The sequence below is a fragment of the Falco biarmicus genome, chromosome 7 (assembly GCF_023638135.1).
Source record: "Falco biarmicus isolate bFalBia1 chromosome 7, bFalBia1.pri, whole genome shotgun sequence".
In the NCBI taxonomy this organism is placed as follows: Eukaryota; Metazoa; Chordata; class Aves; order Falconiformes; family Falconidae; genus Falco; species Falco biarmicus.
The window spans coordinates 67,513,678-67,526,175 of record NC_079294.1 but is presented as its reverse complement, the minus strand read 5'-3'; the positions used below and the strand labels follow the sequence as shown (position 1 = coordinate 67,526,175).

The following is a 12,498-nucleotide window of genomic DNA, read 5'->3' as shown; positions in this document are numbered from 1 at the left end:
ATCACAAGAGTTAAATAAATTATGCAATTTCTTACATTCAGGGAAAGAACACCTGAACTAAAGCAAAATTTGGTTGTAAATCTTTATTAATAGAAACACATTCTTTTTGAAGGACTAAAATTCAGTAGTGTAAGATCCATGACAGCTTGCACTAGGTACCACAATGTCACTGAGAAATACAGTGTATGAATACATACGGATTTCATAAAAGAAGTTTAAATGCCCAGTGGAGAAATTAAAAGTATAAAAGTGATCCTTGCTGTTCCATTACTCAGCTAATTCAATCCTTTGACATCCTTCAAACCTAGGTACAGTGTGTGCTAAGTGAAATTTAAGTGTATAAATAAAGCTTAACTCTCCTGAGTAAAGCAAGCTGCACTCTCCTTTAAGTGGGAGTCTCAAGTAACCCTAAAGAGAAATTGTATCATGCCTCCTGTCAACAGAACGTGGTTTGTGAAATGCAGCATGGAGCCTGTACCAGTTCTTTGTTAAAATCCCCTTATAACAATATTTCCTTTCCTTGACAGTAACATTCACTGGGTCCATTGTTTGTTACCTTTAATATAGAAAATAATTTTCTGGAAGATTCATATTGTTTTACAGTAGAAAAAGACAAATAGTAACATGGCACCAAGCTAATCTCAACTTCAGCGCCTGTTCTGGATTGCTGGCATTGCTTTGCGTTGCCCTGGGGGCAGTGCAGTTGTGAAGCAACCTGTTCATAACCACAGCATGGTTTAGAGCAAACTTGTTGTGCGTTTTATAAACTGGATTGCAGAAGGGCATGCTGAAATACAAGTCAACTGAAACAAAGGTTTCCAGCTGCGAGAGTAGATAGATGACCTGCAATGTGCGGGAAGTTTCTCTTCTTTTGTTGTTGCTGTTGCTTAATGTAAGCACAGAGGAAAGTGTTCCTTCAAACCCTGTGTGGGATCTCCGTAAGATTTCATGCATGCTATCTAAATAATACACAGTTAATTACTTGATCCACTACGCCATCCCACCAGGGGCCAGCCAACAAAGCATATACACCCACTTCTCCACTGCATCCCTAAGCTTAAGTAGAAAAGCAATCTTTACTGCCTTTCTGAAGGCTATAAATACAGGAGCTACAGCCCTGCCAGGAATGATCAGAGGAGCCTGGTCTCCCATGACAGTTCCACGTTTTCCCTTTGCATGGGTGGGATGGAGTTCTGTTTGGGTCCTTGCTAGGAGAAAGCTGGTACCTGTGCTTCCTTGTTTTGTTATGTTTCAGTGCTTGCATTACCAAGCAGGAGAGCATTTCTGACCAGGTCACAGAGTAGCAGCTTCCTTTCCCTAGTGACTGTATAGGATGTGTTGCTACAGGAATACACACATTGCTAGGGTCTGCACAGTGCTCCTATTCTGTTAAGGCTAAACCAGAAACAGACTAAGGTTGTAGCACTTAAATCAGCATTAGCATCAGCATGCTGCAGAAGAAAAAGGGGGGGTGGGGGGAGGGGAGTATATGCACAGCAAGTTTACCCAGACGGTTAGTAAACACCTACACACAGTTCACAGTGGTCTCAAGACTGTGCTCCTCCTGCCACCAGGCTGCACCCCAGGAACAGCATGGGCCAGCTTATAGTATATCCTGACATCAGAAGCCCTATCTGCATGCAATATTGAAAGAGCAAATATCCAATTAAAAGATAAACACTATTTCCATTTAGTGCTGCTCCACTGTTTATAAGCATATTATATGCAGATAATAGGATTTCTTTCTAATATGGTAGTTGACAGGATAAGAGTTTAAATGTTACTGTTGTACAATGATCAATGCCATGCATACGTGATTGAAAGGGAACAAAATACAGTATGTGGGAATGGTACCTGATTCACTATGAAATCATGTAATCTAGCGTGATCATGTAATTTTACAAAATTCTTTACATTACAGTGGGTAAAACCGTAAGAATTAGAGGCTTATCTTGTAATTGAGATAAGTTAGATAAGAAAGCATTGCAGTCCTCTTTTACTTCATCTTTCTCTTCTTTGGTCCGAGGTGGTGTTTCCTTTGCTTGTAGAGATGACGGAAGTTCACAAATAGCCCTGAAAAGGAATGAAGCGTTTAGGTGGGACATCACTGCATCATTTTAATGCTAGATGGCTGTACCAAATTTAAAAAAACACAACAAACGAACTACCACACAAAAAACCGAGGTTTTAAGTGTATGTATAGTATGGAAAGTTAATCCAAGTACTTCCTTGCTGGGTGAGGCAGGAGTTGCTACAAAGGCTGTTACAAAGTAAAACACAATTTCAGAATGAATCTCAATTGAAGGTATGCTTTGAACAGTCTGAAAGGGAGAAACCTAGTGAAAGTTCAGTTTAAAATTCCAGTCTAGTGGGTTGTGGATACACAGACATACTGGGTATGCATACTACAAAATTAACGTAATGTTTAGAAATGTAACACCAGAAAACAGATCTGTATCAAGCACCATCCTTCTTTAAATATACTACTATTTAAAGAGCCTTCTATATTGTTTTCTGGAAAAACTTGACTTTCACGTTGCATTAGTGATTATAATGCAGTTTAGGTAAACACTGCTTTAATTTGAAATTACGTTTAGATTTCCACTAAATCATTCTGAAGCTCAAATACCATGTAAACAGTAAAATTAAGTATACTAAGCTTATAAATACATACATGTAAAAACTATTCTTTTAACCCAAGTGATCTTTTCACCCAAGTGAACCCTTGTTACCGAGATCTCCTTTTTGGGGGGCTAACCAGTGCTAATTGTAGGTGTGTTCCCCTCATCGCTGACAAATTTACATAAACAAGCAACAAGGACAATGCTTAACATTAACCAGTTTGTGTTGCCATGATCCCCAAGATGCAGGAAATTAATTTTCTTTGGAAAATATACTTAATTCAGAGGAAAATGGCCTTTTTATTTCAGTAGTGAGAAATACAATTAAATATCTTACCTAAAAACAAGGCTATAAGGTATATTTGAAGAAAAACTGAAAACTGGATTGTGACGTTCAGCGGATTTGGCAATCCCACACTAAATTTCCCTGTTTCACTGAAGATTGGAATGGACTGAACGATACAGACGGCTGAAAGCAGAAGGCCACCAACATTATCAAACACATGTAAAATATATAGCCCACAACTGTTCCAGGATATTCCCTTCTTATTTGCTAGCTCTCATTAATTACACCAATTTTAAAGCTGTTTTCTTTTTAAACATGCAGTATGATGGAAAGCAGCTAGCAGAGGCAGTATAGCAATTCAACTATGAAGGTCTCAGCACAGTGAAGTTGCCTGGTGACAGTTCTCACACACAACTGTAGCCTGCAGGGCTCATGCCACCAGTATTTACCACGCAGAAACACCCACGGCAATGAAACAGGCATAGTCTTTCCTGTGCTTCAAGCTGAGCAATGCCCAAGCCTACTCCCAGCTCATAGAAACAGGTTCTGACAGGTACAATTACAACACATTTCTTACAGCTAGAAACTGAGTGGTGATATGCTTCTTAAATAAATAAAAATTAAACGTAATCCAGACCTGTTAAGACAGAAGAGTACACTGTAAAGCCCCTACGCTAGAGGGGTACAGCAAGAAGGCCACGTGCCTGCTTCTTCCACAGAGCAGTCGCTCTCCAGGCAGGAGAGCAGAACCCTGTTTGTCAAGCACTACACCTCTCAGGCTATGCTTCTTGCAGAAAAAGAATTGGCCCCTGCCTGTCCTGTGCAATGATTTACAACATAATGTCAAGATCTGTGAGCTGGTGTGAACCCAAGCTTGGCTGGCCGAGTCAGGGCCAGCAGACAGAAGCGAACAACGCTGCTTTGGATCAGCAGAGGGAAATGATCATTGTCATCCTGTGCCGCCTGCATGGACTGCAGCACACTCTTGTCCAGTTTGTTCATGTAACCTTTTGTTGCCTTTACTTCCCTCCTCAGTGCCCAAAAGGAAGACTTCTTTCCTTGTCCAATCAAAAAAAGTATTTGATTCAGTAGGACAGATTAAAATGCTTACATCTTGTTCAGCTCAAAGCAAGTATCTATTTATCTGTTGTTCTAAATTACTATTTTTAAGTCCAGCAGCCAAAAAAAAAATAATAATTTTGAGTTATTTGCCCAGCCTTGAATTCATTATTTATTAAACTGGTTTTTTTGGACATACCTTCTGCCAAGGCTCCTAAGGGGTAGAGAGGGATCCAGGCAGTGTAACGGAGCCAGGTTAGTGGTTTCCATTCAATACTGATGCATGAAAGCATGTAATATGGATACCTAAAGGCAATTCAGTGTGAGAAGAAACAGACAATGTTTAAAATGGAACTTACTACTAGAATTAGTCTTATATATATATATATGCTGTATCGTCAACATAATTCCCAAATGACACAAGAATATTCAAAAAACTGTTCCTATGGATCATGATGGACACATCCTTAATTTGGCAGTTTACAGAACTAATGCTATTATTCTGACCAGATGGATGGATTAACTGCCTGGCTTGCCTAGTAAACCTTTCAAAATATTTCTTTTGAAAAAGAAACAGAGCAGCTCACTTAGCAGTGGAAATTCAAAGCAAAAAACCCTCAAGGAAAAAAGCAACAGGTTTCCCTAGGTTCGGGGCAGTATTATTTTCAGACTCCAGCCTTGTCTCAGCTTTTGGCAGCAGTCTGGAAGGCTGTGATAGTCCATGACTAAAGGAGATTTTACCCTCGTGGACCAATGCATTAGTGCCACTCTTCCAAAAGGTACAAAGATCAAAATCTTCTTTAAAGAGTTCCTGGGAACAACCACGTTGTTCTGTACACACCTGCTAGAAGAAAAATCCCACCAACCTGAACAGCTCAATGATACTCCAGAAATAAAATATGAAGAACACCACAGGTTTGCTTTGCATTTCCTCTAAGCTTCCAAGGACAACAAACAAAAGAAAGTTTCTTCCAAATACCTGTTTAAGAAAAACAAATTAAGGAACAGTCACACTCTTCACCAAAAGAAAAAACAAGCTTTTGCTGTCAAAACCACACAGGAAATCTATTCACCCCTGAAACATATGCTGAGCACATCACTAACTCTGCAGCTGAGCTGTGACCTGCTTCTTAGGAGTATGCATTTTGCTCTGTATTTAGATGCAATCCAAGGGACCTAGTCTTAAATCATCTATCCTCATTTTCGTGCACAACAACCACAACCAGAATAAAAAGGGAACTGGTACCAAATCAAAATCATGTACATTTTGTCAGCCACGTCTTGCTTTTGCTGCCCTGTTGTTCCTGTTTTACCTAGGTGATGGAAGAAGACAGCCTGCCACAGCTAAGGCTGGGAAACATGGATTCCAGCCTCCTGAATAATATATTCTCTAGTCCAGTGTCAGTGAGGTTCTACCACTTATTTTAGGAGAGTCTCAACATTTGTGTAAAAAAAAATAAAAAAAAATTTAAACATGGAAAGAGCAAGAAGAAGAATCTTACTAAAATATTACCTGCACTACAGCAGGTATCAGCGGTGATCTCACTAGTCCTATTAGTGAATTCATGATCTCCATGAATGCCAGGGTCTGACAGAAATACATCATGTCAGCAATAGTGTGAAATGTATCATAGAAGGAATCTGTAAGACACAGAAAACCATTTTAGAGAAGAAATTCATTTCCATGTTCAGGTAGCTGGCACAGCAGCATATCTTTTGATAACAGGATTCTAGTTGTATTTGAAAAAAAAACATTATGCATAATTATGTAACTTCTTTATAGGTCTTACCTTAAAAGTCATAGCAGTTAGGCCAAAAAGACTGCTCAAGAACTCTGTTTCACACAGAAAGATCAAGAGCTACTTCAGTAATTACTTTATAGAAAAAGCAACAGCGCTGTACCTCAATAGAATGGGTCGTTCCTGCTTCAAAACTGAAGTATTCTGGCCAGCTCATTTTCAAAAATACTAACATTGCAGTGAGAGACACATTGTGCTGCAGCTGATTCCTTTAAAAGTAATCTTGGCAGAGCACAAGTATCATTCATCAGAATATGCAGTTGTAATTTACCAGAGGACAGTATTTTGCTATCCTTGACACCGTGATAGCTTTTGAGAGGATTCTGTCATGCATTCACGGTTTTGTTTCCTAAATATGTCTTGCTTTAGCATTCATAGTTCAGAAAGCATTAACACCACCACTAAAAAACTGAAACAAAGCCCCCAGCGTAAATGAAATAGCTCATATTACTTGCCTTTCCCCAAGATGAACAGTCGTACTGTCATGTTCACAAAAATCCAAGAGAATCCCAAAAACTGTACAAGATTATACATGATTAAGTATCCCTTCTTCAGGTGTTTGAAAGCTAAAATCAATAATAAGCACATCAGGTGAGCAGAGTACAATGGTAACACTTACGCAAAGAGTACAGCTGCAAACCAGGCTTCCTATGAGAATAAAGCTTACAAGAAAAAAGGAAGCTATTGATTGTGATAAAAGGGTTGCTGTGTGCACCGTGGGTTCTGCCCGCTTTTACCGTCATCTGCTGAGACTCAGTTCTTGCTAGTCAGACTTTTTAAATTCCTTGGAAACTGCAGTACATTTTTATTAAATTTCTAAATAGCTCACAGTACAAAGAACCCCCTCCAAGATGCACAAAGCCAGTCAAAATTTCTCTGTAAGATTTGGGGTTTGTGCATAGGAGCAACACAGCTTTCTACACCCCACCTTACACACTAAAAAGGTAGAGTTACTTACGGTCTTTTGGGACTCTTGATTCTATTTTCATTTTGTTAATCTTTTCTTCTTCCTTAAGATGAAGGATAAGGTTTTAAAGACTGTTACTGTAATTAGCAAGTGATTTGTTAACTATACTACCGCAAAGCTAGTGGGTTTAAAACTCCGCTAAGCAGCCAGTTGCTAGAAGGTTTGAATTTTCCCCTGCATAAAACAGCACATTCATCATCCAGAAATTATGGTACAGTAAAAGCTAGAGAGTGTTAACTAGGTATCCCGCCTTTGCTATGTATTTTATTCTAGTAATTAGATGCTTTTGCTGAGAAAGCCTGCTGGTTTCTGTGTTAATTCTCAGTTATTACCGTTTCTTAGAGCTGTTCCTTAAAACATTTCATGACCCACCAGTGACCTGAAGGGAACTGAGAACATCCAGCCCAGGCTCTCTGCCTGCCCTTCAGCACTGCCTTCTGGCTCCTGGCATTGCAGCGGCCCTTTCCGCTCCGCGCTAAGCTCAGTGGCTGTGGAGGGGAACAGGGCAGCATTCGTTGTAAAACTGATTTACAGAAATGTGGTCTGTTCAAGTCTTTTCCGAGACAGTCTTGCACCTCCCTGCTGCAGTAAGCTGCTTGAGCTTACCAGGATGCTGGGAATGCACCGTCAGGGCCAGCCCAGTGGCTCAGGAAAGCCTTAGAAATCCCCGCTTTCCAGACAAGCAACGGCTGGGACCAGCAACTCTGGGCTCCACATGGCACATCGATCCTCGTATAGACTGGGACCCAGGGCTGCTAAGGCACAGGGCAGGGCAGCAGACCCTGGCCAGCACTGCGCTGGCGCACAGCCACCCGTTCAGATCCACGCTGCTGCTCTTTCTAGCCAGAAGCATGCCTGTTCCTGAATTCCCGCTTACAATGTGAACTGTTTAACCGATTCAGCGTGGGATCTGTATGAAACAGCAGTAACAATCAGCATGCCAGACAACTTCAGGTAAATAAAGAACACAAGTTCAAACGCAGGAGAAGAGCTATCCTTGCTTGCAGCTGGCAGCACAAGCCACACGTGCCCACAGGACTGACCTTCTCCCTCAGTTCCATTTCAGCATCCGATTCGTCTAACCAGCGGTCGAAGTCAGGAGCTAGGAAGAGCGGGCGCTTCTCTTGCTTGGTGAGTCTCTCCCACCAGTTACTCTCCTTTTTCTGCACAGTGATGTTCAGTTGCCTTTGAGTCACCCTGCATACAGGCTGAGGGCAGACACGGGAGCACACATCAGCAGAAGTCCTAAGAAACGGCCTCTGAGGCTGAGTTGATACCCCAGCTCCCCTGGTCAAGGAGGCAGGGATGACACGGACTGCTGCAGCACACTAAGTGTGCCTCTGCCACCCACGGCATGGAAGCAAAGGGCAGCCCAGTTGAAGACAGCAACTGCAGGACTTGATAAGCAGCTTGAAAGCCTGCTCGTAATGCACAGCACCCCTGAATCCCACCACAAAGAGCTAGCACAGACCCTAGCGCTAGCCTTCCTAGGCAGAACCCACGAACTTGGCTTTAGACCTTGCATTTAGCACTGTGAGCCACCCACCTCCTCTAGCCAGTGTCAAGAACAGCACTACCATCAACCACAGGTGTCCAAAATAGGGGACCCCATGTGACATCTGCGCAGCAAGAGGCAGAATTATCAGCCTTGGCAGTGTGGTCATTGCTACCGCACAAGGCCTCTCCACCATGGCCACACTTTGCATAATGGCAAACCTCTCCAGCCTTACAGCCCACAGCGTTGTCACCTTGGGTGCCCACCCTCACTGCCACCATTGCATCCCTCCACACCTCAAGCCTTCGCCAGGGTGCTCCACGTGGGACTGCCTCTCACACCAGCTGAAAATGATGCAGAAGAGGCATGAGCTGCATTCTTAACTGAGCATGTTACACCAGCACTGCTCTGTCAAGGCCATCTGGATGCTCCTAGGACATCTGAAGGCTGTAGCCGTAATTTACAGCTACTAACGCCTGGTCCTTGTCTGTCAGAGGCTCCATCTCTCACTGGTAGCGTGACACTAGCAAGAGGCACTCATGGTGCACAACAAAGCTGAAGGAGAAAACCCTGGGCTGCAATACCTCCTGGTCTCAACCATCTCCACAGGTTTCAGAGTCCGTTGCCCTCCAGCCCCTCCACAGTGACTCAGAGTGACTGGACTTTTGGAAGGAGGCTGCTCGGCAGAGGCAAGGGCTTGCCTTCCAGGCCTGGCTGCCAGCACAGCCCAAGCCTGCCAGCACAGAGGACAGCCACGGGCAGTGCTGGGCACCTCTCCCCACACCGTGGACTAGGCAGCTGCTGCTTTACAAACTGGTGCCCAGATCCTGGAACCAAGAGATGTTCACCGTCTGCCATTCCATACCTGGCAGGAGCCACACAAGACACTTGCCTGCTGACAGACCCCAGAAATCCCCCCTCCGGCGGTCTCCTCCCTTGCCGAAGCACCAGAGGTGAACGGCGGCTCCCGGGCTGACTGCAGCTAACCGCAGCAGTCAGCCAGGAATCAGCAGCACAAATCCTGCAGTGGGAGCAGAGCCTGGAGCTTTGCCCCTAACACCTTTGAGAGGCAAAGACAAGACTTTACAGCCACCAGCAAGTAACGTGTAGGGGCTGGTCTCCCAGGAAAGCTCTCTCCTATCAGACTACAACAGGAATTAAGAAAATATTTTTGCAACAGGAGCTACAGCGTATCTGTACTGGCAACCTAAGAAATCTGCACAAGCCAGAAGCACGAATTCTCATGGTTTCCTTTTGTCAGGCTGCAAAAGCCACAAACCATGACACCGACACTCTGCAGTACAGCGTTCCCCTGCTTTTCAGTCATGGCTGCATAAGAAAACCCATTGCCAGATTCTCCCGTTAGTTTGCTACTTTTTAAATCCTTTAAAAGATTTACAACTACCGTTTACCAGCCGATACATGTAAGGCCCTGTTTCTGTTAAAGCCGCCCCATGCAAGCGCTAGCTCCGGCGAAGTGATGTGCATTGAGGCTGAGCACCAGGACGTGGGACTGCCACAGGCAGCTTTTAGCCTGCAGCGGTTACAGACTCACCAAGAAAATCCAAACAGCGTATCACGAACTTTATTCGCAGCCATTTTCAAGTTTTTCAGAAATTACTTTTTCTTTGCAAAAGTTAGAAAAAGTAAAAGTACCTACTTTAGGCTCAACCGGTTCTAGGAACTCGATCTGAAATTCGTAGATGTTGTCCCCTTTGGCACCATGACCCTGAGCTAAAAGACAAAATTAACAGTCAGTGTGAGGACCCCCGCCAGCTCCACATGCCCCACCTGCAAAGGACGCTTCACCCACAGCAATACTGGGTGGTTATTTGCAGTGTTTCCCCCTGCCCTGCCGGGAGGCGAGGGGGAACCACACGGTAACGGGGAAGACACAACCCAAAGCGTGGCTTGGAGCTGCAGTTGCTGGATTCGGCAGCTAAAGTTGCCACAACCCTGCGCGGCGCTGGGGAAGGGTCCTGGCTTGCAGGAAGGCAGCGTGACAGACTCCCAAACAGGCTTCTGACAGCTTGGAATCCCACCGACCCCCCCCGCCTTTGGGGGATCCAGCTCCACAGCCACGGGCGAGCACCAGGGAGGCTGTGTCTGGTGGGTCTGTAGGAGCACGATGCGGGGAGTCCCCTCCCAAGGGCAGGGGGTGCCTTCGTTTTCCCATTTCCCACACACACCAGGTCTCGTCCCTGGCAGGGCTCCGAAAACCAGCCGCGCCGAGCTTCATCCCCACCCTCCCACCCTGTAAACCGATCCTGAAGCCAACACGATGCGCGCATCCCTATCAAATGGCCCTGGCTGTGGCTCACCGGGGAGGCAGCATTCCCTAGACAACGCATCTTACAAGAAAACCACCAAACCAAGGAGAAACCCCCAATAACAGCCCAGCCGCAGCGTATCCTCGGCGCAGCCGGGGCCGGCCACGCTGCACAAGCCCCGCGGTGCCGCAGCTGCCCGGCCGGGACAAACCCATCCTTTCGGCAGAGACCTGCTTTACCTTTCAAATCCAGCGCTAGTTCCCGATGCTGAGGTTTGATAACAGTTGCAAACAAGGTCTTTGTGAAAGGAAAAATTGCTGCCAGTTATCGCCGGGGTTCGGCCGACACCGGCCAGCCAAGACATACGGAAATTTCAGGGCTATTTAAATATGGGGGTGGGTGGGGTGGGGTTTTTCTTATTAGATAAGATAGAACGTGCCAGCGCCGGGACTCAACGGTCTGCAGGCAGGTGCGTGTCACCACGGCTCCGCACATGCCCGGCCACCAAGGGCAGCGGTGGGGACAGGGCTCCCCGTGCCCGCGGCCCCCGCGCACCGGGCGGGCCAGGCTGCAGGACCCCCCCGCCCCTACCTTTGAAGTGCAGCACGTTGTCGGTGATGGCGATGTCCGGGTTCTGCAGGAGGAGCGCAGCGTTAGCCGGGAGCAGGCGCACCGGGGACACGCGGGGACCCCCGGGCGAGCACCGCCCCCCCACACCGCCAAGACCCCGCGCCCACCCCGGCGTGCAGCGGGGCTGCGCGGACGCACTGCCCGTGCCGGCGGGTGGGTGTCCCCGCGGGTGGGTGTCCCCGCGGGTGGGTGACCCGACGCCCCCCCCCCCCCCCCGGTACCTGCACGTCACTCAGCTCCACGCGCAGGTAGAGCTCGCGGTGCCGCTGCGCCCAGTGCACGTGCGGCCGCAGGCTGGGGCCCGCCATGGCGCGCGGCGCGCCGCTCCACCGAGGCGGCGGCGGCGGCGGCGGCGGCGGCGGCGGAGGGATCCCACTGCGCCTGCGCACCGCGCCCCCGCCCCTCCCCCTCCCCCCCACGCCCGCGCCGGGGCGGGCCGCGCGCGCTGCGCCTGCGCACCGCGCGTGAAGTACCGCGGCTGAGGTACCAGCCCGCCCCCTCCGCCGCCTGGCCCGTGGCTACAGGCGTCCCCTCCGGCCCCGGGGGCACTGCGTGACCCCTCCGGCCCCTGGGGGGGACCGTGTGTGCCCTTCCCGGCCCTGCGCCAGGCGGCCGCAGAGGTGCCGCCTGTGTTGCCCGCCATGGCGGTGGCCTCGCTGAGGGAGCACCTCAGGTGCCCTAACACAGCTGCGGAGCCTGTGGGGCACCGCTGGCTTTGAGCCTCCGACAGCATCCCTGGCAGCTTTCTACCGCAGGGGATGCCAGGCTGAGGGAACCTAACCCGCAGGGAGGTGGCCATGGCGTTGGGCCCCGTCCTCCTCCGTCTGCCACAGGCCTTCACCAAGCAGCTGCCTCCTGCAAGGGCGTGCGAGCTGCTCATCTTAACCACAGCCAAGGAAGGCTGTTAAAAATTTAGAAAACACCATGCTTTCTGTAGCCTGCCCCGCGACCACATGCCCCAACCTTTTTAACTCTTCCGTTGTAATTATTACAAGCCCCAGGACCTTGTGCCAATAAGGCTAAAGAAGGATAGGGTTGGTTCTGGTGATACTTTCAAAAAGGCTCCCCTAGCAGCTCACACAAGGGCACCTCGCCTGTGGCCTCCCACATCGTGCTGGTGACATTCATCCTGCCCTCCAACCCATCTTGGCAAGACCTCTCCCTCACAGCTTCTAGGAGCTTCCTTGTGCTCCCACAGAGGGTTTTTCTGTGCATATCTCTGCACCAGTAAGAGACCCACGCCATGCCTCAGCTTGCCTCTGAATGGAGGATTTTCAACCTCTGCCAGCCCCTGGGACTGCAAAGCCACTGGGTAAGGTCAGGTGCGCTGTGGCAGTTGTTGCCGGGCTTCTTTATTTTGGAACACAAGCC

General features: G+C 47.7%; 1 protein-coding gene and 1 long non-coding RNA gene across 3 annotated transcripts; both read right to left on the bottom strand.

The window, feature by feature from the left end:
* Positions 1–68: 68 nt before the first annotated feature.
* HACD3 (3-hydroxyacyl-CoA dehydratase 3) lies at positions 69–11,503 on the bottom strand. Of its 2 annotated transcripts, XM_056345488.1 has the most exons (11): positions 11,349–11,503; positions 11,089–11,131; positions 9,888–9,961; positions 7,776–7,940; positions 6,724–6,775; positions 6,221–6,331; positions 5,480–5,607; positions 4,833–4,945; positions 4,166–4,272; positions 2,959–3,090; positions 69–2,073 (listed from the first exon to the last, which is right to left on the bottom strand). In XM_056345488.1, exons 1-11 carry the CDS (start codon positions 11,433–11,435, stop codon positions 1,997–1,999), a joined length of 1,089 nt encoding a protein of 362 aa, XP_056201463.1. In that variant the 5' UTR covers positions 11,436–11,503; the 3' UTR covers positions 69–1,996. The 2 variants fall into 2 exon arrangements, with proteins under 2 accessions (XP_056201463.1, XP_056201464.1); XM_056345489.1 differs by lacking the exon at positions 2,959–3,090.
* On the bottom strand, positions 7,104–7,769 carry LOC130152262 (uncharacterized). The gene is made up of 2 exons (XR_008822939.1): positions 7,339–7,769; positions 7,104–7,220 (listed from the first exon to the last, which is right to left on the bottom strand). It is a non-coding gene; the product is annotated as an uncharacterized LOC130152262 (long non-coding RNA).
* Positions 11,504–12,498: the final 995 nt, after the last annotated feature.

What these genes read in the sequence shown, in the direction of transcription:
- HACD3 (XM_056345488.1), bottom strand. Translation starts at nt 11,435, where the DNA reads ATGGCGGGCCCCAGCCTGCGGCCGCACGTGCACTGGGCGCAGCGGCAC. An exon ending in AAATGGAACTGAGGGAGAAG is followed by an intron (nt 6,776 to 7,775) that starts GTCAGTCCTGTG and finishes CTTCATCTTAAG; the next exon opens with GAAGAAGAAAAGATTAACAA. An exon ending in CCTTATAGCCTTGTTTTTAG is followed by an intron (nt 2,074 to 2,958) that starts GTAAGATATTTA and finishes ATTCCTTTTCAG; the next exon opens with GGCTATTTGTGAACTTCCGT.